The 26,120-nt window shown below is 37.7% G+C and overlaps 1 protein-coding gene across 1 annotated transcript in view; it reads right to left on the bottom strand.

Moving 5' to 3' along the window:
* Positions 1 to 26,120, bottom strand: part of CA10 (carbonic anhydrase 10) — an 820,075-nt gene that overhangs the window by 15,012 nt on the left and 778,943 nt on the right. Inside the window, exon 6 of the mRNA XM_061140932.1 lies at positions 11,877 to 11,972. Coding sequence (XP_060996915.1) covers positions 11,877 to 11,972 — 96 coding nt within the window. The remainder of the gene's footprint in view (positions 1 to 11,876; positions 11,973 to 26,120) is intronic.

A 26,120-nucleotide genomic window follows, 5' to 3' on the forward strand; every position in this document is an offset into this window, starting at 1 on the left:
CTGAACTGACTGACTGACTGACAGAATGAAGCAGGGTAAAGGCTAATAGAGTTCTGCCAAGAGAATGCAAGGGTCATAGCAAACACCCTATTCCAACAATGTAGAGAAGACTCTACACACAGACATCACCAGATGGTCGACACTGAAATCAGATTGATTATACTCTTTGCAGCCAAAGATGGAGAAGCTCTATATAGTCAGCAAAAACAAGACCGGGAGTTGACTGCGGTTCAGATCATGAACTCCTTATTGCCAAATTCAGGCTGAAATTGAAGAAAGTGGAGAAAACCACTAGACCATTCAGGTATGACCTAAATCAAATCCCTTATGACTACACAGTGGAAGTGAGAAACAGATTTAAGGGGCTAAATCTGATAGACAGAGTGTCTGATGAACTACGGATGGACGTTCCTGACATTGTACAGGAGACAGGAATCAAGACCATCCCCAAGAAAAAGAAATGTGAAAAAGCAAAATGGCTGTCTGAGGAGGCCTTAAAAATAGCTGTGAAAAGAAGGGACGTCAAAAGCAAAGGCGGAAAGGAAAGATATACCCATTTGAATGCAGAGTTCCAAAGAATAGCAAGAAGAGATAAGAAAGCCTTCCTCAGTGTTCAATGCAAAGAAATAGAGGAAAGCAATAGAATGGGAAAGACTATAGATCTCTTAAAGAAAAGTAAAGATACCAAGGGAACATTTCATGCAAAGATGGGCAAAATAAAGGACATAAATGGTATGGACCTAACAGAAGCAGAAGATATTAAGAAGAGGTGGCAAGAATACACAGAGGAACTGTACAAAAAAAAAAAAAAAATCTTCACAACCCAGATAATCACGATGGTGTGATCACTTACTTGGAGCCAGACATCCTGGAATGTGAATTCAAGTGGGCCTTAGAAAGTATCACTACGAACAAAGCTAGTGGAGGTGATGGAATTCCAGTTGAGCTATGTCAAATCCTGAAAGATGATGCTGTGAAAGTGCTGCATGCAATATGCCAGCAAATCTGGAAAACTCAGCAGTGGCCACAGGACTGGAAAAGGTCAGTTTTCATTCCAATCCAAAAGAAAGATAATGCCAAAGAATGCTCAAAAAACCGCACAATGGCACTCATCTCACACACTAGTGAAGTAATACTTAAAATTCTCCAAGTCAGGCTTCAGTAATACGTGAACCATGAACTTCCAGATATTCAAGCTGGTTTTAGAAAAGGCAGAGGAACCAGAGATCAAATTGCTAACATCCGCTGGATCATTGAAAAAGCAAGAGAGTTTTAGAAAAAACATCTATTTCTGCTTTATTTACTATGCCAAAGCCTTTGACTGTGTGGATCACAATAAACTGTGGTAATTCTGAAAGAGATGGGAATACCAGACCACCTGATCTGCCTCTTGAGAAACCTATATGCAGGTCAGGAAGCAACAGTTAGAACTGGACATAGAACAACTGACTGGTTCCAAATAGGAAAAGGAGTATGCCAAGGCTCTATATTGTCACCCTGCTTATTTAACTTCTATGCAGAGTACATCATGAGAAACGCTGGGCTGGAGGAAGCACAAACTGGAATCAAGATTGCAGGGAGAAATATCAATAATCTTAGATATGCAGATGACACCACCCTTATGGCAGAAAGTGAAGTAGAACTAAAGAGCCTTTTGATGAAAGTGAAGGAGGAGAGTGAAAATGTTGGCTTAAAGCTCAACAGTCAGAAAACTAAGATAATGGCATCCAGTCCCATCACTTCATGGCAAATAGATGGGGAAACAGTGGCTGACTTTATTTTTCTGTGCTCCAAAATCTCTGCAGATGGCGATTGCAGCCATTAAATTAAAAGATGCTTAGTCCTTGGAAGGAAAGTTATGACCGACCTAGACAGCATATTAAAAAGCAGAGAGATTACTTTGCCAACAAAGGTCCATCTAGTCAAAGCTACAGTTTTTCCAGTTGTTATGTATGGATGTGAGAGTTGGACTATAAAGAAAGCTTAGCACCAAATAATTGATATTTTTAAACTGTGGTGTTGGAGAAGACTCGAGTGTCCCTTGGACTGCAAGCAGATCCAATCATTCCATCCTAAAGAGATCAGTCCTGGGTGTTCATTGGAAGGACTGATGTTGAAGCTGAATCTCCAATACTTTGGCCACCTGATTCGAAGAGCTGACTCATTTGAAGAGACCCTGATACAGGGAACGATTGAGGGCAGGAGGAGAAGGGGATAACAGAGGATTAGATGGTTGGATGGCATCACTGACTCGATGGACATGGGTTTGGGTGAACTCTGGGAGTTGGTGATGGACAGGGACACCTGACATACTGCTGTTCATGGGGTCTCAAAGAGTTTGACACGACTGAGTGACTGAACTGAACTGAACTGAACTGAACTGAAATATTGTCATTGAATTCAGGCTACAGATGGAGGTTGAAAAACAGTGAGGTAACTGTTAGTAGAGACTTAAAAAAAAATGGTTAACCAAGTTATGACAGAGAACATTTGGCAAAATTTTCATTTACAGGAACTTGGAGAGCAGACCCTTTGTCATACCTCTAAAAGCTCTAAGCTAAATATAAGAGTTCTCAGCAAGACAAATAGGCTGCTAATAATCCTAAGGACATTGTTTTTTGTTTTTTCCCCCTATAGGAGTGTGCTGCAACCAGAGTACAGAAAGCCGTTCCTGGGGGAAAAAAAAGGATGCAATTCACTACTTCGGAAGTAGTGAATTTTAGGACTTATATAGAGTAGATATACAGCATATTCAAAGAAAAGTTATGAAGTTTTAAAGTTCATTATGCCAATAAAAATACCTGCTTGGACAAAAAGAATTGCAGTCGTTCAAAAAGATGTAAGATTTCTGAACTTCTAACATTCTATGGATAGAAATCAGAATGAGAATAACAGATATTTCTTACCCAAAGAGGTGAAAACCCTAGAGGTAGAGCCGAGGGATTCAGAGGATTGTGAACAAGTTAATTATCTCAGGGAGCAGAAATGAAATCTAATCAAAGAATAGCCCCAGGCCCAGAGTAGGAGGACATTTTTTAAATTAATTTTTATTGGAGTATATCTGTTTTACAATATTGTATTAGTTTCTACTGCATAAAAAAGTGAAGTAGCTATACATATGCATATATCCCCTCTTTTTTGGATTTCCTTCCCATTTAGGTCACAACAGAGCACTCACTAAGTAGCATTCCCTGAGCTATACAGCAGGTCTTCATTAGTTATCTATTTTCTATATAGTAACAATAGTGTGTATATGTCAATTCCAATTTCTTAAATCATCCAACCCCTCCTTCTCACCTTGGTGTCCATATATTTGTATGCTATATCTGTGTCTCTATTTCTGTTTTGCAAATAAGATCGTGTATACCATTTTTCTCGGAGAAGGCAATGACACCCCACTCCAGTACTCTCGCCTGGAAAATCCCATGGACGGAAGAGCCTGGTAGGCTGCAGTCCATGGGGTCGCAAAGAGTCAGACATGACTGAGTGACTTCACTTTCACTTTTCATTTTTATGCATTGGAGAAGGAAATGGCAACCCACTCCAGTGTTGTTGCCTGGAGAATCCCAGGGATGGGGTCGCACAGAGTCAGACACGATTGAAGTGACTTAGCAGCAGTAGCATACCATTTTTCTAGATATCACATATATGTGTTAATACATGATATTTGGTTTCTCTCTTTCTGACTTACTTTACTCTGTATGATAGTCTCTAGGTCCATTATCTAGATGGTAATCTCCAGGTCCATTATCTATGTCCACTATCTAGGTATGATGGTATCTAAAGATGATCCAGTATTCTTCATTTTTATGGCTATGTAATATCCCATTGTACATATATACAAATTATACACACACACACACACACACACACACACACAGAATATATATCTCACATACTCTTTATCAATTCCTCTGCTGATGGATATTTAGATTGATTTCATGTCATGGCTATTCTAAATAGTGTTATAATGAACATTGGGGTGCATGTGTCCTTTTAAATTATGCCTTTGTCTGAGTATAAGACCAGTAGTAGTGTTGCTAGGTCATATGGTAGTTTTATTTTTAGTTTTTTTTTTTTTTTTTTCCATTTATTTTTATTAGTTGGAGGCTAATTACTTTACAATATTGTAGTGGGTTTTGTCATACATTGACATGAATCAGCCATGGATTTACATGTATTCCCCATCCCGATCCCCCCTCCCACCTCCGTCTCTACCCAATCCCTCTGGGTCTTCCCAGTGCACCAGGCCCGAGCTCTTGTCTCATGCATTCAACCTGGGCTGGTGATCTGTTTCACTATAGATAATATACACGTTTCAATGCTGTTCTTTCGAGACATCCCACCCTCGCCTTCTCCCACAGAGTCCAAAAGTCTGTTCTGTACATCAGCTGTGGTACATATACACCATGGAATATTACTCAGCCATTAAAAAGAATTCATTTGAATCAGTTCTAATGAGATGGATGAAACTGGAGCCCATTATACAGAGTGAAGTAAGCCAGAAAGATAAAGAATATTTTTAGTTTTTTAAGGAACCTCCATATGGTTTTCCATGGTGGCTGTATCAATTTACATTTGCACCAACAGTACAGAAGGGTTTACTTTTCTCCACATTCTCTCCAGCATTTATTGTTTGCATAATTTTTTAAAATTTAATTTTAATTGGAGGATAATTGTTTTACAATGTGTTTTTTTCTAGATTTTTAAAATTATAGGCTGGCTGGTGTGAGGTGATACATATTGTAGTTTTGATTTACATTTATCTAGGAATTAGTGATGCTAAGCCTCTTTTCATGGCTTTGTTGGCCATCTGTATGTATTTTTTGGATAAATATATGTTTAGGTCTTCAGCGCAATTTTTGATTGAGGTTTTTTTTTTATATTGAATGTATAAATTATATTTTAGAGATTAATCTTTTGTCAGTTGTTCCATTTGAAAATATTTTCTCCAATTCTGAAAGTTGTATTTTCATCTCATTTATGGTTTCCTTTGCTATGCAAAAGCTTTTAAGTTTCATCAGGTTCCATTTGTTAATTTTTGTTTTATTTTTATTACTCTAGGAGGTGGCTCAAAAAAGATCCTCCTGTAATTTATGTCATAGAGTATTCTGCCTATGTTTTCCTCTAAGAATTTATATGATCCTACCTTACCTTTAGGTCTTTAAATCATTTTGAGTTTATTTTTGTACATGGTGGTAGAATGTTCTGATTTTATTGTTTTACATGTAACTGTCCAGTTCTCCCAGCACCATTTCTTAAGAGGTTATCTTTTCTCTATTGTGTATTCTTGTCTCGTTTGCCAAAGATAAGGTGCGTGACAGGGTTCATAGGTGTGTGAGTTTATCTCTGGTTTTCTTACTCTCTTCTATTGATCTGCATTTCTGTTTTTTTGTGCCAGTACCGTATTGTCTTAATGACTGTACCTTTGTCTATAATCTGAAATCAGGGAGCCTGATTGTCCACTTCTGTTTTTCTTTCTCAACATTGATTTGGCTTTTCAGGATCTTTTGTATTTCCATACAAATTGTATAATTTTCTGTTCTAAGTTTTGTGAAAAATGCCATCAGTGATTTGATGGGGATTGCATTGAATCTGTAGATTGCTTTCGGTAATATAGTCATTTTCACAATATTGATTATTTGAGTCCAAGAACATGACACATCTTTCCATCTGTTTGTGTCATCTTAGATTTTTTTTTTTAAATCACTATCTTATAGTTTTCTGCACATAGATCTTTTGCCTCCTTAGGGAGGTTTATTCCTAGATATTTTATTATTTTTGTTGCAATGGTAAATGAAATTATTTTCTTGATTTCTCTTTCTGATGGTACATTGTTGGCATATAGGGTTTCAGATTTCTGTGTATTAATTCTGTCTTTTATGGCTTTACTAAATTCATTGATTAGCTCTAGTAGTTTTCTGGTGGCATCTTTAGGATGTTCTATGAATAGTATCATGCCATCTGAAAACAATGACAGTTTTACTTTGTTTTTGTTTTGTTTTGTTTTGTTTGGATTCCTTCTATTTCTTTTTCTTTTCTGATTGCTGTGACTAGTATACTTCCAAGACTATGTTGAATGGTGAGAGAGGACAATCCCTTGTCTGATTTCTGATCTTAGAGGAATGCTTTTAAATTTTCACAATTGAGGAGTTTGTTTGCAAGAGTTTTTTCATTATATAGCCTTTACTATGTTGAGGTATGTTTCCTCTTTGTCCATTTTCTGAAAACTTTTTTTTTTTTAATTCTAAATGGGTGTTGAATTTTGCCAAAAGTGTTTTCTGCATCTATTGAGGTGATCACATGACACATGGTTTTTATTTTTCAGTTTGTTAACATGTTTTAACACATTATTGATTTGCATATACTGATGAATCCTTACATCCCTTGGATAAACCCTGTTTGATCATGATGTATAATCCTCTTAATGTATTGTTGGATTCAGATTGCTAGTATTTTGTTGAGGAATGGCACATCTATATTCATTGGTATTATTGGGCTGTTTTTTGGGATATCTGTCTGGTTTTGGTATCAGGGTGATAGTGGCCTTATAGAATGAGTGTGGGAGTGTCCCTCTCTCTGCAATATTTTTGGAAAAGTTTGAGAACAATAGGCATTAACTCATCTCTAAATGCTTGATAGGATTCATCTGAAAAGCCATCTGGTTCTGGTCTTTTGTCTATTGAAAGATTTTGAATCAGAGTTTCATTTTTATTATTTGTGATTGGTCTGTTAATATTTTCTGTTTCTTTCTGGTTCAATCTTGGAAGGTTGCAACTTTTATATAATTTGTTAATTTCTTCTAGATCTCCCATTTTATTGGCATATAGTTGCTTGTAGTAGTCCCTTATGATCCTTTATATTTCTTCGGTGTCAGTTGTATTAATTTAATTGACTTAATTTTATTTAATAACCTCTCCTTTTTTCATTTATAGTTTTATTGATTTGAGTCCCTTTCCTTTTTTCCCCCTTGGGGAATCTGGCTGAGGTTGATCAGTTTTTTAAAAATTCTTCTCAAACAATGAACTTTTAGTTTCATTGATCTTTGCTATTGTTTCCTTCGTTTCTATTTCATTTACTTCTGCTCTGACCTTCATAACATTTTTTCTCCTACTAACTTTTTCTTCTTTCTCTAGTTGCTTTAGTTGGAAGGTTAGGTCGTTTATTTGAGATTATTCTTGAATCTTGAGATAGGACTGCATTTCTTTTCACTTCCCTCTTAGAATTGCTTTTGCTTTTGCTGCATCATATAGGTTTCAGGTTGTTGTGTTTTCATTGTCATTTGTTTCTAAGTATTTTTAAATTTCTCTTTGATTTCTTCAATAGTCTTTTGGCTACTTAGTAGCATACTATTTAGTCTCCATGTGTTCGTGGTTTTTACTGTGTGTGTGTGTGTGTATGTTTTTTGTTTTTTTTTTTCCCTGCAATCGAATCCTAATTTTATAGTGCTGTAGTTGGAAAAGATGGAGAAGGCAGTGGCACCCAATCCAGTACTCTTGCCTGGAAAATCCCATGGACGGAGGAGCCTGGTGGGCTGCAGTCCATGGGTTCGCTAAGAATCAGACATGACTGAGCGACTTCACTGTCACTTTTCACTTTCATGCATTGGAGAAGGAAATGGCAACCCACTCCAGTGTTCTTGCCTGGAGAATCCCAGGGACGGCGGAGCCTGGTGGGCTGCCATCTATGGGGTCGCACAGAGTCGGACATGACTGAAGTGACTTAGCAGCAGCAGCAGCAGCAGCAGTTGGAAAACATACTTGATGCAATTTCAGTTTTCTTAAATTTACCAACATTTGATTTGTTACTTTATATATGACCTATCCTGGAGAATGTTTTGCGTACCCTTGAGAAAAAAAGTGTATTCTGCTGCTTTTAGATGTAATGTCCTAAAAATATCAATTAAGTCTCTGTTTTAACCTGTCATTTAAGGCCTTTGTTTTCTTATTAACTTTTTTGTCTGGATGCTTAGCCCATTGGTGTACTTAGTATGTTTAAGTACCTCACTATTATTGTGTTACTATGGATTTCCCTTTTTTTATGGCTGTTAGCACTTGCTTTATGTATTTGAGTGCTCATATATTAGGTGCATAAATATTTACAATTGTTATATCTTCTACATGGGTTGATCTCGTGATCATTATGTAGTGCCCTTCCTTGTCTCTTGTAACAGTTGTTAAAGTCTTTTTTTTTTTTTTTTTCTGATATGAGTTCTTGTATTCCTGCTCTCTTTTTATTTACATTTGCATGGAATATATTGTTTCTTCTCCTAATTTTCTGTCTGTATGTGTCCCTAGGTCTAAAGAGGACTTCTTGTGGACAGTACATATAGAGTCTTTTTAGAATCCATTCAGCCATCTTTGTCTTTTTGCTGACACATTTAATCCATTTATATTTAAGGTAATTATCAATATGTATGTTTCTCTTATCATTTACTTAACTGTGTTGGGTTTTTGTTGTTGTTGTTGCTTTTTTGTTTTTTTTAAGTTATTTTTTTTCTTTTATTGTGTTTAGCATCTAGCGAAGATTTTTCAGCAATTTTTATAAAGCTAGTTTGTTGGTACTGAATTCTCTTAGCTTTCACTTATCTGTGAAGCTTTTGATTTCCCTTTTGAATATGAATGAGACCCTTGCTAGATAGAATAGTTTTGGTTGTAGGTTTCCCCCTTTCATTACTTTAAATATATCCTGCCACTCCCTTCTGGGCTGCAGAGTTTCTGCTGAAACATTAACTGATATCTTAGGATTCCCTGATATATTATTTCTTGTTTTTCCCTTAATGCTTTTATTATTTTTCTTTTAATTTTTGTTAGTTTGATTAATATATATCTTGGTGTGTTTCTTCTTGGGTTGTATCCTGTATGAGATTCTCTTTGCCTACCAGATTTGGGTGACTATTTCTTTTCCCACGTTAGGGAAGTTTTCAACTATAAATCTTTTTAAATATTTTCTAGGAAATTTTCTCCATCTCTTTTTCTTCTGAGACTCCTATTGTGTATTTAGCATTGTCACAGAGGTCTCTGAGACTGTCTTCATTTCTTTTCATTCTTTTTTCTTTATTCTGCTTTGCAGAAGTTATTTCCACCTTTCTATCTTCTTTGTCACTTATCCTTTCTTCTGCCTCAGTTATTCTGCTATTGATTCATTCTAGAGTGTTTTTATTGCCAGTTATTGGGTTGTTCATTACTGTTTGTTTTTCAGTTCATCTAAGTATTTGTTAAACACTTCATCTATCTTCTGTCCATGCCTACAAGTTTATTTCTGAGAATTGGGTCATCTTTACTATCACTACTCTGAATTATTTTTCAGATAGGTTGCCTATTTCCTCTTCACTTATTTGATCTTGTGTTTTTACCAGTTTCACCATATTTATTATTCTTCTTATTGTGTCTAACCTACTGTCTTTGAAGTCTCCTTTCTGCAGGTTGTAGAGCCATTGTTCCTCTTGCTTATGGTATCTGCCCCCAGTGGATGAGGTTGGCCCAATGGCTTGTGTAGGTTTCAATTTGGGAAGGACCGGTGCCTGTGCTCTGGTGGGTAGAGCTGAGTCTCATCCCTCTGATGGGCAGGCCCACATCATGTGGTGTGTTTTGGTATATCTGTGTGGTTAGCACTTTAGACAGCCTGTCTGTTAATAGGTGGGTTTGTGTTCCAGTTATGCTTGTTTTTTAGCATGACGTATTAAGCACCTGGAGTCAAGGTGGAGACTTTCTGTTGAGATTTTGCCAATCAGTATTCCTTGGGTCTCAGAATTCTCTGATATTTCCCAGGTGGTGCAGTGGTAAAGAATATGCTTGATAACATCATTGACTCAATGGACATGAATTTGAGAAAACTCTGCAAGATAATGAAAGACAGAGGAGCCTAGGGTGTTGCAGTCCATGGGGTTGCAAAGAGCTAGACATGATTTAGTGACTGAACAACAAGAAGAAGGAATTCCCCAGTGGTCCAATGTCCTGGCCTTGGCACTCCCACTTCAGAGGCTCAGGCCTAACCCCTGGTTAGGGAACCATGATCCTGAAAGCCACACAGTGCAATGAAAAAAAGGTCAGGAAAGAAAATAAACAGATAAACAAAACCCAAGACAAATAACAAAGACAAAAACAAAGAACAATAGTTTTTTAAAAAGGAAAACAAATGAAGAAACAAATAAAACCCAAGACAGATGGTAAAAGAAAAATGAAACAAAGAAAAATAAAAATTAAAACACACACACACACATACAAAAAAAGAAACAAAAAACAATCAAAATAAAAACCCAGAGAGCAACCAGACAAATAAAAGAACCTAAAAACCAAATCAGAGCAATTAAAAACAAAACCAAGAAAAACAAGAAAGAAAACCAAAGTAGAATACAAACTAAAAATGAAGTAAAATAAATGTTAAAAGCAAAGCAAGGAAAGAACACACAACAATGGAAAGGCAAAGTAAAAATAGAAAAATAAAAACTGCATTAAAAATAATGAAAGCGGCGACAGAACAGAACATATAAAAATAGCAATAAGTATATTTTCTTGGTGTCTCATCTGTCAGTGTTTTTACCCCCACTATGATCCCCAGACAAACTCTGCTTTCCCTGGTATTCTCTAGGTGGGTTTCTGGACTTGTTGTGGACAACATGTGGGCAGTTCAGACTCTGAGCTGGCCCAACCATCATATGTACTTGACCCCATCGACTGGTCTCAGTTGTGGGAACACCCATTGTCCATTCATATATTCCACAGATGCAGAGTTTATCAAGATGATCATGGGGATTTAACTTGTGGCTTGTGCAATTACATGAGAAGATTTTCATTCCTCTTCCTTATTCACTCAATTCTTGAGCGTTAGCTAAGGCTTTAGCCCCACCTCTGCATGTGGGCCTCCCACAGAGGTCTGCTCCTGAGGCTTCCCCAAAGCACTCAGGTCTGACCTGGTGAGGACAGGGCATGGAGGTGATCTGGCTGCTGGGTCACAGGAGCCCTGGCAAAGACAGGTGCATGGGGGATCAGAGGCTGCAAGGGATATTGTCCAGCCAGTGAGGAGGTACACAGGGAAACCAGTGGCCAGCAGTTCAAGAGATCCAGCTATAGTGGCAGCATTTCCCAGAATCCACTGTCTACAGTGAAAGGGTCAGTCCTGTTGGTGACCTTTCCTAGTGTCTGGTGACAGGTGCTTCTTCTTCTTTATTTTATTTTTTTTTTAATTTGCAAACCTGTTTCACTTAACAATGGTCAAAATGTTGTGTAATTTTTTAACAATTTAAACTTTTATTGGTTGGAAGTATGCTGTTGATGATGACTACAAGGAGATGTGGAGCCACCCTAGAATGTCATAAAGCCAGCATTGGTGAATTTTCTTAATTATTCACAGGGATGTTTACATGAGAGAGGTAAACTGGGAGGGAAAGACGATACTCAAAGCAATTCCTGAAAGCTGGAGGGAACTGTTTAGTGCAGTGGTTGGAGGGGAAGGGACATCTCACATTTTCTTTTTATCCCTTTTTCCAAGGGTCATCTGATTGACAGCCTTTTAATCCTGTGGGGTATAAGTGAGAAACCTTCCCCCCTTCCATTGATTCCTTCTGATTCCTCTGCATGAGTGGACCTAAAACCTGCCCCTGGATCCAGCATTGTTTTTCTCTCCAGGACAGAAACTATCTGGATCCTCAGGCCCCAGTGCTCTGAACTTGTTGTTTTTGCAACTCACAGAAAGGGTCTTTATTTTTCATAAATCTCATGTACATAAATGTTGGACATAGATATTTCCCTTTGGTAATATCTATGCAGCTTGGGTTATTTTGCTATTTTTCTAAGATTCAATGGGACTATAAACTGATATTGTGATTGGGGTGGAAATGGTAAGAAAAGAAGAATGAAGGAATGCAACACACTTACTTTTATAAATATAGAAACTACCACCAATCCATTTGGGCTCTTTGCAGCTTCTGTGACATTGGTATATAGCTCGTGGTTATAGTGGATGAGCTGCACCTGGCAGGAGGAAAAAGCAATAATGCAATAATGAGAACAACAATGTAACATTAAAAGATGTGAGGCACCCCATAGCCACCCTACATAAGGGTAAACTGTAAAGTAAATTGTAAAGCAATTGGAAAGATAATTCTATAATTAAGATTTGAGGGATATGGCGTGTGTCATAAAATACATGCACATGCTCACACATTTACAAAAAATATCCATACATATTTGCAATTATTTTCTGGTAACAGTCATGGCTTTAATAAGTTCAGTGCCCATCTGGCTCTGGCTTCATTTGAGGACATTTCCACTAAAGGGTATGCAAAATTATTTTTCCTTATTAGAAGCAGAACTGCCCTACAGAAGTGGGCCAGCTTTCCAGGCTGCACCTACAGTGCTCATTAGCAGCAAGAAAATCTTCCTCATGGCCATGGGCAAGCAGGGAATTGCTAGATCCTGTCAGTCAAGTGACTCTGGAGGAGACTGGCCCACCTGCAAAATGAAGTGCTCCTGAGGGAGAGGAAGTTGGTGGCCTAGGTTTCTGATGCATCAGCCTGCCCAGGTTATCTGTACAAGACTTAACTTGCTCCTCATTGAATGAAGATCAGTAATCTGCCTGTTGAACCTTTATGCATTCATTTCAGGCTGTGGTTTTAAAATATATTTTAACAGCATGGGGGTATAATTTTGTGATAAACTAAATGATAGAGAAGTTTAAAACAAAAGTTGCCCCGAACTTTTCTAATCATAGTCCAAGCAATATGATTATTAAGAGTTTAGTACATATCCTTCCATATATTTTTGTGTTTGTAACTCACTCACTCACTCACACACACACACACAGTTTAAAAAAATATTAAATGAGTAAATTCCTAGACACATACAACCTACCAATATTTCATCAAGAGAAAATAGAAACCTGAGCAGATGAGTACAAATAAGGTGATTGAAGTAGCAATCAAAAACTTCTCAAATAAATAAATAAATAAAATCCCTGGATCAGATGGTTTTGTGGGTGAGTTCTTTCAAATAAGTTCAGCCGCTATGGAGAACAGTGTGGAGATTTCTTAAAAAACTGGAAATAGAACTGCCATATGACCCAGCAATACCACTTCTGGGCATACACACCAAGGAAACCAGATCTGAAAGACACATGTGCACCCCAATGTTCATCGCATATCAATCCTTCTTAAACTCTTCCAAAACACAGAAGAAGAAAGAACATTCTCAAATTCATTTTATTAGGCCAGAATCATCCTGACACAAAGCCAGACAAAGACACTGCAAGAAAATAGAACTAAAGGCCAATATCCTTAATAGAACAATGCACTTACCAGGTGGCATACTAGAGGTAAAGAACCTGCCTGACAATGCAGGAGACATACGAGATGAGATGCAGGTTAGATCCCTGGGTCTGGAAGATCCCCTGGAGGAGGGCATGACAACACACAATGTAACAGAACTGAGGGCCCTGAGATAAATCCTCACACTTATGGTCAACTGATCTTCAACAAGGGTGTCAAGAACACAGGATAGACTCTTTAGTAAATTATTTTGGGAAAACTAGCTATCCCATGCAGAATAATGAAATTGGACTCTGCTTCATACCACATATAGAAGTCAACTAAAAGTGGATCAGACTTATGTATTAAACCTGAAGCTGTAAAACTAGTAGATGAAAGAAAACATAGGAAAACATTTTTTGACATTGGTCTTGGCAATGGCTTTTTGATTATGACAGCAAGAAGCACAGGCAATAAGCAAAAATAGAAAAGGGGAATTGTATCAAACTAGAAAGCTTCTGCAAAGTAAAATGTATGTGTGCTCAGTCACTCAGACATGTCTGTTTCCTTGTAACCCATGGACAGTAGCCCTGCCAGGTTCCTCTGCCCATGGAATTTTCCATTTTCTACCATTTCCATTTCCTACTCCAGGGGATTTTCCCGAGCCAGGGATCTAACCTAATCTTTTGCATCTTCCACATTGGCAGGTGGATACTTTACCACTACAGCCACCTAAGAAGCTCAAAGGAAGCAACCAAAACAATAAAATGGCAACCTACAGAAAAGGAGAAAATATTTGCAAACCATGTATCTTATAAGGATTAATATACAAAATATACAGGTAACTCATACAACTCAATAGCAAAAACAAAAACAGAAACCTGACTTTAAAAATGGACAAATGATTTAAATTGAAGTTTCTCGAAACAAAACACACAAATGTCCAATAGATACATGAAAAGGTGCACAATATCATAAATCATTGAGGAAATGCAAATCAAACCCATGACGAGATATAACCTAACACTTGTTATAATGGCTATTTAAAAAAAAAGACAAGGATAACAAGTATTGATGATGATGTGGAGAAAAGGGAACACTTGTGCACTGTTGGTGAAAGTGTAAATTGGTGCTGCCACTATGGAAAACAATGTGAAAGTTCCTCAAAAAATGAAAAATAGAGCTACTACATAATCCAGCAACACTACTGTGCATATATGTCCTGAAGAAATGAAATCTGACTCTTAAAGAGGTATTTGCATTTCCATGTTCATTGTATCATTATTCACAATAGCTAAAATATGGAAGCAACATGAGGGTCCATTGATGGATGAATGAATAAGGAAAATGTGATACATGCCCCTTCCTTCCTACACACTGGAATATTATTCAATAATAATAGTGACTGAAATCCTATCATATGTGACAAGATCAATCAACTAGATGAGCCAGAAGTACTTTATGCTAAGTGAAATATGTCAGACACAGAAAGACACATACTTAATAAACTCACTCATATGTAGAAAATAAAGTAATCAAACTCGCAAAAGGAGAGTATAGAATAAATGATTCAAAATCTTGAAAATGAAATGGAGTTACAGATAAAAAGCCTGGAGACAACGATTGAGAAGATGTAAGAAATGTTTAAGAAGGACCTAGAAGAAATAAAAAAGAGTCAATCAATAATGAATAACTCAATAAATGAGATCAAAAACACCCTGGAGGGAACCAACAGTAGAACAACGGAGGCAGAAGATAGGATAAGTGAGGTGGAAGATAGAATGGTAGAAATAAATGAAGCAGAGAGGAAAAAAAGAAAAAAGAATTAAAAGAAATGAGGACAACTTCAGAGACTTCTGGGACAATGTTCAATGCCCCAACATTTGAATCATAGGAGTCCCAGGAGAGCAAAACAAAAAGAAAGACCATGAAAAAATACATGAGGAGATAATAGTTGAAAACTTCCCTAAAATGGGAAAGGAAATAGTCACCCAAGTCCAAGAAACCCAGAGTGTCCCAAACAGGATAAGCCCAAGGCGAAACATCCCAAGACACATATTGATCAAATTAACAAAGATCAAACACAAAGAACAAATCTTAAAAACAGCAAGGGAAAAACAACAAATAAAACACAAGGGAATTCTCATAAGAATAACAGATGAACTTTCAATAGAAACTCTTGAGGCCAGAAGGGAATGGCAGGGCATAATTAAAATGATGAAAGAGAAAAACCTACAACCCAGATTACTGTAGCCAGCAAGGATCTCATTCAAATATGAAGGAGAAATCAAAAGCTTCACAGACAAACAAAAGCTGAGAGAATTCAGCACCATCAAACCAGCTCTTCAACAAATGCTAAATGATCTTCTCTAGACAGGAAGCACAGAAAGGTTGTATAAACTTGAAGCCAAAACAACAAAGTAAATGACAAGGAGATCATACTTATCAATAATTACCTTAAATGTAAATGGATTGAATGCTCCAATCAAAAGACAAAGACTAGCTGAATGGATACAAAAACAAGACCCTTATATATGGCTGTCTACAAGAGACCCACCTCAAAACAAGGGACACATATAGACTGAAAGTGAAGGGCTGGAAAAAGATATTTCACAGAAATGGAGACCAAAAGAAAGGCGGAATAGCAATACTCATATCAGATAAAATAGACTTTAAAATAAAGGCTGTGAAAAGATACAAAGCAGGACACTACATAATGATCAAATAATCAATCCAATAAGAAGATATAACAATTATAAATATATGTGCACCCAACATAGGAGCACCACACTATGTAAGGCAAAAGCTAACAAGTATGAAATGGGAAATTAACAATAACACAATAATAGTGGGAGACTTAAATACCACACTCACATCTATGGATAGATCAACTAAACAGAATATTAACAAGGAAAAACAAACTTTAAATGATACAATGGACCAGCTAGGCCTAATTAGTATCTATAGGACATTTCACCCTAAAACAATCAATTTCAACTTTTTCTCAAGTGCACATGGAACCTTCTCCAGGATAGATCACATCCTGGGCCATAAATCTAGCCTTGGTAAACTTTAAAAAATGGAAATCCTTCCAATCATTTTTTTCTGACCACAATACAGTAAGATTAGATGTCAATTACAGGAGAAAAACTATTAAAAATTCCAACATATGGAGGCTAAAAACACATTTCTGAATAACCAACAAATCACAGAAGAAATCAAGAAAGAAATCAAAATATGCATAGAAATTAATGAAAACACAACAACCCCAAAACCTATGGGACACTGTAAAAGCAGTGCTAAGGGGACGGTTTGTAGCAATACAGGCTTACCTCAATAAATAAGAAAAAAAGTCAAATAAATAACCTAATTCTACACCTAAAGCAACTAGAAAAAAAAAGAAATGAAGCACCTCAGCGCTAGTAGAAGGAAAGAAATCTTAAAAATTAGGGCAGAAATAAATGCAAAAGAAACAAAAGAGACCATAGAAAAAATCAGCAAAGGTAAAAGCTGGTTCTTTGGGAAGATATATAAAATTGACAAACGATTAGCCAGACTCATCAGGAAACAAAGGGAGAAGAATCAAACCAACAAAATTAGAAATGAAAATGGAGAAATCACAACAGACAACATAGAAATGCAAAGGAACATAAGAGACTACTATCAGCAACTATATGCCAATAAAATGGACAACTTGGAAGAAATGGACAAATTCTCAGAAAAGTACAACTTTCCAAAGCTGAACCAGGGGGAAATAGAAAATCTTATCAGACCCATCACAAGCATGGAAATAAAAACTGTAATCAGATATCTTCCAGTAAACAAAAGCCCAGGGCCAGATGGCTTCACAGCTGAATTCTACCAAAAATTCAGAGAAGAGCTAACATCTACCCTACTCAAACTCTTCCAGAAAATTGTAGAGGAAGGTAAACTTCCAAACTCATTCTATGAGGTCACCATCACCCTAATACCAAAACCAGACAAAGATGCCACAAAAAAAGAAAACTACAGGCCAATATCACTGATGAACATAGATGCAAAAATCCTTTAAAAATTCTAGCAAACTGAATCCAAAAACGTATTAAAAAGATCATATATCATGACCAAGTGGGCTCATCCCAGGGATGCAAGGATTCTTTAATATCTGCAAGTCAAACAATGTAATACACTGCATTAACAAATTGAAAGATAAAACTCATATGATTATCTCAATAGATGCAGAGAAAGCCTTTGACAAAATTCAACATCCATTTATGGTAAAATCCCCCAGAAAGCAGACATAGAAGGAACATACCTCAACATAATAAAAACTATATATGAAAAACCCACAGCAAACATTATCCTCAATGGTAAAAAAGTGAAAGCATTTCCCCTAAGTCAGGAAAAAGACAAGGGTGCCCACTCTCACCACTACTGTTCAACATAGTTCTGGAAGTTTCAGCCACAGTGATCAGAGGAGAAAAAGAAATAAATGGAATACAGATGGGAAAGGAGTAAAACTCTCACTGTTTGCAGAAGATATGATCCTCTACATAGACAACCCTAAAGACTCCACCAGAAAATCACTAGAGCTAATCAATGAATACAGTTAAGCTGCAGAATATAAAATTAACACACAGAAATTCCTTGAATTCCTATATACTAACAATGAGAAAATAGAAAGAGAAATTAACAAAGCAATTCCATTCACCATTGCAACGAAAAGAATAAAAATAATTAGGACTATATCTAACTAAAGAAACAAAAGACCTATATATAGAAAACTATAAAACACTGATGAAAGATATCAAAGAGTACACAAATAGATGGAGAAATATACCATGTTTGTGGATTGAAAGAATCAATATAGTGAAAATGAGTATAGTACACAAAGTAATCTATAGATTCAATGCAATCAATCCCTATCAAGCTACCAACAATATTTTTCAGAGAACAAGAACAAATAATTTCACAATTTGTATGGAAATACAAAAAGCCTCAAATAGTCAAAGCAATCTTGAGAAAGAAGAATAGAACTGGAGGAATCAACCTACCTGACTTCAGTTCAGTTCAGTTTAGTTCAGTTGCTCAGTTGTGTCCAACTCTTTGTGACCCCATGAATAGCACACCAGGCATCCCTGTCCATCACCAACTCCCGGAGTTTACTCAAACTCATGCCCATCGAGTCAGTGATGTCATCCAGCCATCTCATCCTCTGTCGTCCCCTTCTCCTCCTGCCCCCAATCCCTCCCAGCATCAGGGTCTTTTCCAATGAGTCAACTCTTCGCATGAAGTGGCCAAAGTATTGGAGTTTCAGCTTCAGCATCAGTCCTTCCAATGAACACCCAGGACTGATCTCCTTTAGGATGGACTGGTTGGATCTCCTTGCAGTCTAAGGGATTCTCAAGAGTTTTCTCCAACACCACAGTTGAAAAGCATCAATTTTTCAGCACTCATCTTTCTTCACAGTCCAACTCTCACATCCATAATGACTTCTGGAAAAACCATAGCCTTGACTAGAAGGACCTTTGTTGGCAAAGTAATGTCTCTGCTTTTTAATATGTCTGACTTCAGGCTATACTAAAAAGCTACAGTCATCATGACAGTATGGTACTGGCACAAAAACAGAAATATAGATCAATGGAACAAAATAGAAAGCCCATAGATAAATCTACACACCTATGGACACTTTATCTTTGACAAAGGAGGCAAGAATATACAAGAGAAAAAGACAATCTCTTTAACATGTGCTGCTGGAAAAACGGGTCAACCACTTGTAAAAGAATGAAACTAGAACACTTTCTAACACCATACACAAAAATAAACTCAAAATGGATTAAAGATCTAAATGTAAGACCAGAAACTATAAAACTCCTAGAGGAAAATATAGGCAAAACACTCCCCGACATAAACCACAGCAGGATCCTCCATGACCGACTTCCCAGAGTAATGGAAATAAAAGCAAAAATAAACAAATGGGATCTAATTAAGCTTAAAAGCTTTTGCACAACGAAGGAAACTATAAGCGAGGTGAAAAGACAGCCTTCAGAATGGGAGAAAATAATAGCAAATGAAGCAACTGACAAGGAATTCATCTCAAAAATATACAAGAAACTCCTGCAGCTCACTTCCAGAAAAATAAAAGACCAAATCAAAAACTGGGCGAAGAGCTAAACAGATGTTTCCCCAAGAAGACGTACAGATGGCTAACAAATACATGAAAAGATACTCAACACTCATTATTAGAGAAATGCAAATCAAAATCACAATGAGGTACCATATCATGCTGGTCAGAATGGCTACTATCCAAAAGTGTACAAACAAGAAATGCTGGAGAGGGTGTGGAGAAAAGGGGACCCTCTTACACTGTTGGTGGGAATGCAAACTAGTACAGCCACTATGGAGAACATTGTGGAGATTCCTTTAAAAACTGGGAATAGAACTGTCATACGACCCAGCAATCCCACTGCTGGGCATACGTGCCGAGGAAACCTGAATTGAAAGAGACACTTGTACCCCAATGTTCATCACAGCATGGTTTATAATAGCCAGGACATGGAAGCAATCTAGATGTCCATCGGCAGATGAATGGATAAGAAAGCTGTGGTACATATACACAATGAAATATTATTCAGCCATTAAAATGAATACATTTGAATCAGTTCTAATGAAGTGGATGAAACTGGAGCCAATTATACAGAGCAAAGTAAGTCAGAAAGAAAAACACCAGTACAGTATACTAATGCCTATATATGGAATTTAGAAAGATGGTAACGATAACCCTGTATGTGAGAGAGCAAAAGAGACACGGATGCATAGAACTGTCTTTTGGACTCTGTGGGAGAAGGGGAGGGTGGGATGACTTGAGAAAAGAGCACTGAAACATGTATATTATCATATGTGAAACAGATCACTAGTCCAGGTTCGATACATGAGACAGGGTGTTCAGGGCTGGTGCACTGGGATGACTGAGAGGGATGGGATGCAGAAGACTGTGGGAGGGGGGGTTCAGGATGAGGAACACATGTACACCCATGGTTAATTCATGTCAATGTATGGCAAAACCCACTACCATATTGTAAAGTAATTAGCCTCCAATTAAAAAAAAAAAGGAATGGTGGTTGTCAGAGGTTGAGTGGAGAGGGAAATGAGGTTATTGTACTCTAGTACAAAGTTTCTGGAGCTCTGCAGCAACAGAGTGGTGGTGATAGCTAACAATATTATATTGTAAACTTGGAATTTTCTAAAAGTATAGATCCTAAGTTAAATCTTATCACACATACTCATACACTGGTAACTATTTAGGGGTGATGGATAGGTTATTTAGTTTGATTCTGATGATCTTTCACAATATGTACATGTATCAAAATGTCAAAGTGTACACCTTAAATGCATACAAGTTTTATACATCAAAGATATCTCAGTAAAAATAAAAAGTGGAAAAAAAACAAAAACAGTGGACCTGGGGGAAAAAATGGAATATCTTTCTGGCTTACTTCACTGTGTATAATGGGCTCCAGTTCCATCCATCTCATTAGAACTTATTCAAATGAATTCTTTCAGGAAGACCCAGAGAGATGGGATGGGGAGGGAGGTGGGAGGGGGCGATCAGGATGGGGAATACATGTAAACCCATGGCTGAGTCATGTCAATGTATGGCAAAAACCATTACAATATTGTAAAGTAATTAGCCTCCAACTAATAAAAATAAATGAAAAAAAAAAAAGTTGAATGGAAAAAAAAAAAAAAAGGAATAATACTTAGCCATAAAAAGGAACACATTTGAGTCAGTTCTAAGCAGGTGGATGAACCTAGAGCCTATTATACAGAGTGAAGTAAGTCATAAAGAGAAAGATAAATATCATATTCTAACACATAAATACGGAATATAGAAAAACGTTACTGAAGAATTTATTTACAGGGCAGCAATGTAGAAGCAGATATACAGAAAAGATTTATGGACATGGGGAGAGAGGAGGAGAGGGTGAAATCTATTTTAAAAAAAGAAAGAAAGAAAGAATGTCAATGTATGACAAAAACCACTAGAATATTGTAAAGTAATTAGCCTCCAACTAATAAAAATAAATGAAAAAAAGAAAGGAAGAGCACTTCTGAAAGCATGTAAAGAGTTAGTCCAGATGAAAGTTCTTTTTGAACAGTTGGTGTAGGATGGCCTGGGGAGGGGTTTTTTAGGATGATGTCTCATTATTATCCATGTATTGTCAGAGTATCAGTGGACTTAGTGATAATTTTGGTATTGAACTAAAATCCTATGATGAGGTCAATTGTTGTTAGGGCTGGAGGAGCTCTTCTAACGGATCAGGGACTAGGATTTACTCTGATATGTAGGGGTTTGGTGGTCATTGTCTGTTGTCATGTAAGTAAAGATTTACAGGAAGCCCCTACGTATGAAGTCGTTAAGTTTCAAAGGTGCGAACATGAGTTCTTTTGTCCAGTCACATAAGTTAGCTCATGTCTTACATATATTGTCACATACATGCATCCTATTTGTGTACTATACTGTACAGTACTGTATAGTGTTCAGTAGTACAGTACCTTTATTTAAAACCCAGGATGTCCGAGAGCAAGAGGGTAGATAGGATTGAATCCAGCAAGGAACCAAAACCTGTGTCACCATCGTCAGATGTGAGTGAAATCACAGCTTGCCCTCCATCTCCTACTGCTGATGATACTTCAGTTCTACCATTTCCCACCTCCTCTCCCTCCTCTAGTCAGTCAGTAACTCTTCTTGCCTGTTCACTCAATGCCAGCCCCTGTATGCCAGCAGTTGTACTGCACTGTAAGATTAAAAATGTTTTCTTTAATCTTTGTGGTTTTTTTTAATATATTACTTGTGTAAAAAGTCCTATAATCTATTACAGCACAGTACTATAGAACCAATTGTGTAAAAAAAAAAAAAAGAAAGAAAGAAAGAAAAGAAAAGGAAAGAAACAATGGAAATGGAATCATTTGTATTTGTAAGTAATTATGAACTTGATTTTTAAAACTTTTTAAAAATTTAAAAAAAAGTTTGTAGGTATCTTTCTAAGTCCATGTAAATGAATCTGCCTAAATCTTTCTAATAGTTGTAGAATTCTTCATCATATAAATTCCTTGCAACATGTTTATCATCCTCTCAATACTTTTCAGGTTGTTTCCATTTTTTGTCTTTTGCAAATAATGTCAAAGAAAGATCAGCATACATCTTTCTTCCCTTGTGGCTCAGAGGTTAAAGCGTCTGCCTGGAATGCAGGAGACCTGGGTTCAATCCCTGAGTCTGGAAGATCCCCTGGAGAAGGAAATGGCAACCCACTCTAGTACTCTTGCCTGGAGAATACCATGGAGGGAGGAGCCTGGTAGCCTACAGTCCATGGGGTCTCAAAGATTTGGACATGACTGAGCGACTTCACTTTCTTTCTTTTCTTTCTATAATGATATTAGTATTTTCCACAGGTTGATGTGAGTATAATCAGTTCAGCTCAGTCACTCAGTCATGTTTGACTTTCATGCTGACTTTCAGCGACCCCATGGGCTGAAGCAAGCCAGGCTTCCCTGTCCATCATCAACTTCTGGAGTTTGCTCAAACTCAAGTCCATCGAGGTGGTGATACCATACAACCATCTCATCCTCTGCCATCCCCTTCTCCTCCTGCCTTCAATCTTTCCCGGCCTCAGGGTCTTTTCAAATGAGTCAGTTCTTTGCATCAGGTGGCCAGAATATTGAAACTTCAGATTCAGCATCAGTCCTTCAAATTCAGGATTGATTTCTCTTAGGATTGACTGGTTTGATCTCCTTGTAGTCCAAGGGGCTCTCAAGAGTCTTCTCCAACACTACAGTTCAAAAGCATCAGTACTTCAGTGCTCAGCTTTCTTTATGGTCAACTCTTACATCCATACATGACTAATGGAAAAACCAGAGCTTTGACTAGATGGACCTTTGTCAGCAAATTAATGTCTCTGCTTTTTAATATGCTGTCTAGGTTTGTCATAGTTTTTCTTCCAAGGAGAAAGTGTCTTTTAATTTCATTGCTGCAGTCACCATCTGCAATGACTTTAGAGCCCAAAAAATAAAATCTCTCATTTTTTTTTTTCTATTCTTTTCTCCTTCTGTTTGCCATGAAGTGATGGAACCAGATGCCATGACCTTAGTTTTTTGAATGTTGAGTTTTGTTTTGTTTTGTTTTTTTGTTTGTTTGTTTGTTTTCACTCTCCCGTTTCACTTTCATCAAGTCACTCTTTAGTTTTCCTTCACTTTCTGCCATAAGGGTGGTGTCGTCTGTGGGTCTGAGGTTATTGCTATTTCTCCTGACAGTCTTGATTTCAGCACGTGCTTCACTCAGCCCAGTGTTTCTAATGATGTACTCTACATATAAGTTAAATAAGCAGGGTGACAATATACAGCCTTGAGGTACTCCTTTCCCAATTTGGAACCAGTTTGTTTTTCCATGTCTGGTTCTAGCTATTGCTTCTTGACCTGCATACAGCTATCTCAGGAGGCAGGTAAGGTGGTCTGGTATTCCCATCTCTTGAAGAATTTTCCAGTTTATTGTGATCCACACAGTCAAAGCTTTGGTGTATTCAACAGAGCAGTAGATGTTTTTCTGGAACTCTCTTGCTTTTTCAATGATCCAATGTCAAGAATACTGAAGTGGTTTGCTATTCCCTTCTCCAGTGGACCACTTTTTTTTTTTTCAGAACTCTCCACCATGACCCATCCGCCTTGGGTGGCCCTACAGGGGGCTACTCATTGTTTCATTGAGTTAGACAAGGTGGTGGCCCATGTGATCAGTTTAATTAGTTTTCTGTGGTTGTTGTTTTCATTCTGTCTGCCCTTTGATGAATAAGGATAAGATGCTTATAGAATCTTCCTGATTGGAGAGACTGACTCTGGAGGAAGCTGGACCATGCCCAGTAAATCTTTAATCCAAATTTCTGTTGATGGGCGGGGCTGTGTTCCCTTCCTGTTGTTTGGCATGAGTCCAAATTGTCGACCCAAACCTCCACTGGAGACTCCTGAACACTCACAGGCAAGTCTGACTTAGTCTCTTATGGGAACACTGCTCCTTTCTTCTGGTTCCTGGTGCACACAAAGTTTTGCTTATGCCATCCAAGAGTCTGTTACCCCAGTCTTGTGGAAGTTCTGCAATCAAATCCCACTAGCCTCCAAAGTCCAATTTGCTGCATGTTCTGAGTCCCTTTGTCAGATTTGCAGATTGGGAAATCTGCTGTGGGTCTTAGAACTTTCTTAACAGCGTGAGAATTTCTTTGCTATAATTGTTCTGCATTTTTTTATTCATCTGCTCGGTGGCTGTATGGTGGGGTTAATGGTGACCTCCTCCAAGAGGACTTATGCCACACGCTGTGTGATCCAGGTCTGCTGCAGCCAGAGTCCCTGTCTCTGTGACAGACCACTGCTGACTGTGCCTCCACAGGAGACACTCAAATATTCAAAGGCAGGTCTGGCTCAGTCTCTGTGAGGCCCCTGGGTCCTGGTGCCCATAAGGTTTTGTTTGAGCCCTCTGAACGTCTCTGGCAGGTATGGGGTTTGATTTTAAAAGCGAGTTCTCCCCTCCTACCCTCTTGTTGGAGTTTTTCCCATTGCCCTTAGATGTGGAGTATCTTTTTTTGTGGTATTCAACATTCTCCTGTCAATAGTTGTTCAGCAGTGAGTTGCAGTTTTGGAATTCTTGCATAAGAAGGTGAGCAAACGTCCTTCTAATTCTCCATCTTGTCATAAGTGATAAGACACTTATTGGACTACTGTAATATGTAGCACTACTTATTAGAGTATCTAATAAGATGGTGCATATAAAGGTGATTTATGACTCTGAAAGTATAAAGAGTATTCATTATTCCCAATATCTTATATTGGATTTTAAACGGAGGTATTGTTTTAGAAACTGAGAAAGTCAATGACCAGAAAAGGGTATTTTTCCTTGATCTTTGCAAAAACATTTCTAACCCAGTGAACTGCAACCTTCACTGTGCATCCAGTTCACCTGGGTGCTTTTAAAATCCACCTATGCCAAATTCTGATTCATTTATGGTGGGAACAAGGCACTGGTATTTTTTAAAACTCTCCAGTTAGAGGGTAGCTGGAGTGGAGGACCAGTGCAACATAGTCAATAAGCATCAATATCCCATATCCCATCAGTGTGTATTCAGAAGGATGGAACTTTTAATCTGAAAATATCCTGAACATCTTGGGTCCATAGAGCTCCTCTTGTTGGGAGCACATATTATTGCTGCTCTCAAAATATCCTTTTTGTTTATCACTTCTTCACTTCTTGTGAGTTTTGCCAATGATGGCAAATGGTTATACAGCAGTTATTCTGCCATCAAAAAGGCAACCTCAGGCAGGAGTTAGTGAATCTGTTATGCCTGTACAGAACTCAAGCCAGGCAAACTTACAGGCCTGGGCTCATCAGTCCCCGCCCCCCCCCCCCCCCCAACACACACACACCGACCACCTTTTCCCTCCCACCCACACAGCCAGGATTTTACATGGATGGAGAAACAGGAGCTAAGGAGGGACCTGTCACACCTCCTTTTAATGTTGAGTAAGCTTCTTAATGAGAATCAAAACACATTCTGCTATCTACTAAGGCCTTCCCACCATGTGACCTAGAAAACATTCCTTGAAATTTCAGCATGTTCTGAGAACTAGGCTTTGGAGAACAGTCAAATAGAAGGCAACCCAGTGGAGTGATTATTCTCTCCAATGTATAAGACTGAAAATGCAGGAAAATGTCTCTTGGTTGCCCCATAGAGTGGAGTTCCACGGGGCCAGGGACTGTGAGAAAGGGACTGGCAATATAGAAGTGAGGTTGTGCTCTCTCTAAACTCAAGTTAACATGCTTAGAATTTTGATCCAAAGTCTTTCTTCCTCTATGTTTCAT

Source organism: Dama dama, chromosome 5 (genome assembly GCF_033118175.1).
Source record: "Dama dama isolate Ldn47 chromosome 5, ASM3311817v1, whole genome shotgun sequence".
NCBI lineage: Eukaryota > Metazoa > Chordata > Mammalia > Artiodactyla > Cervidae > Dama > Dama dama.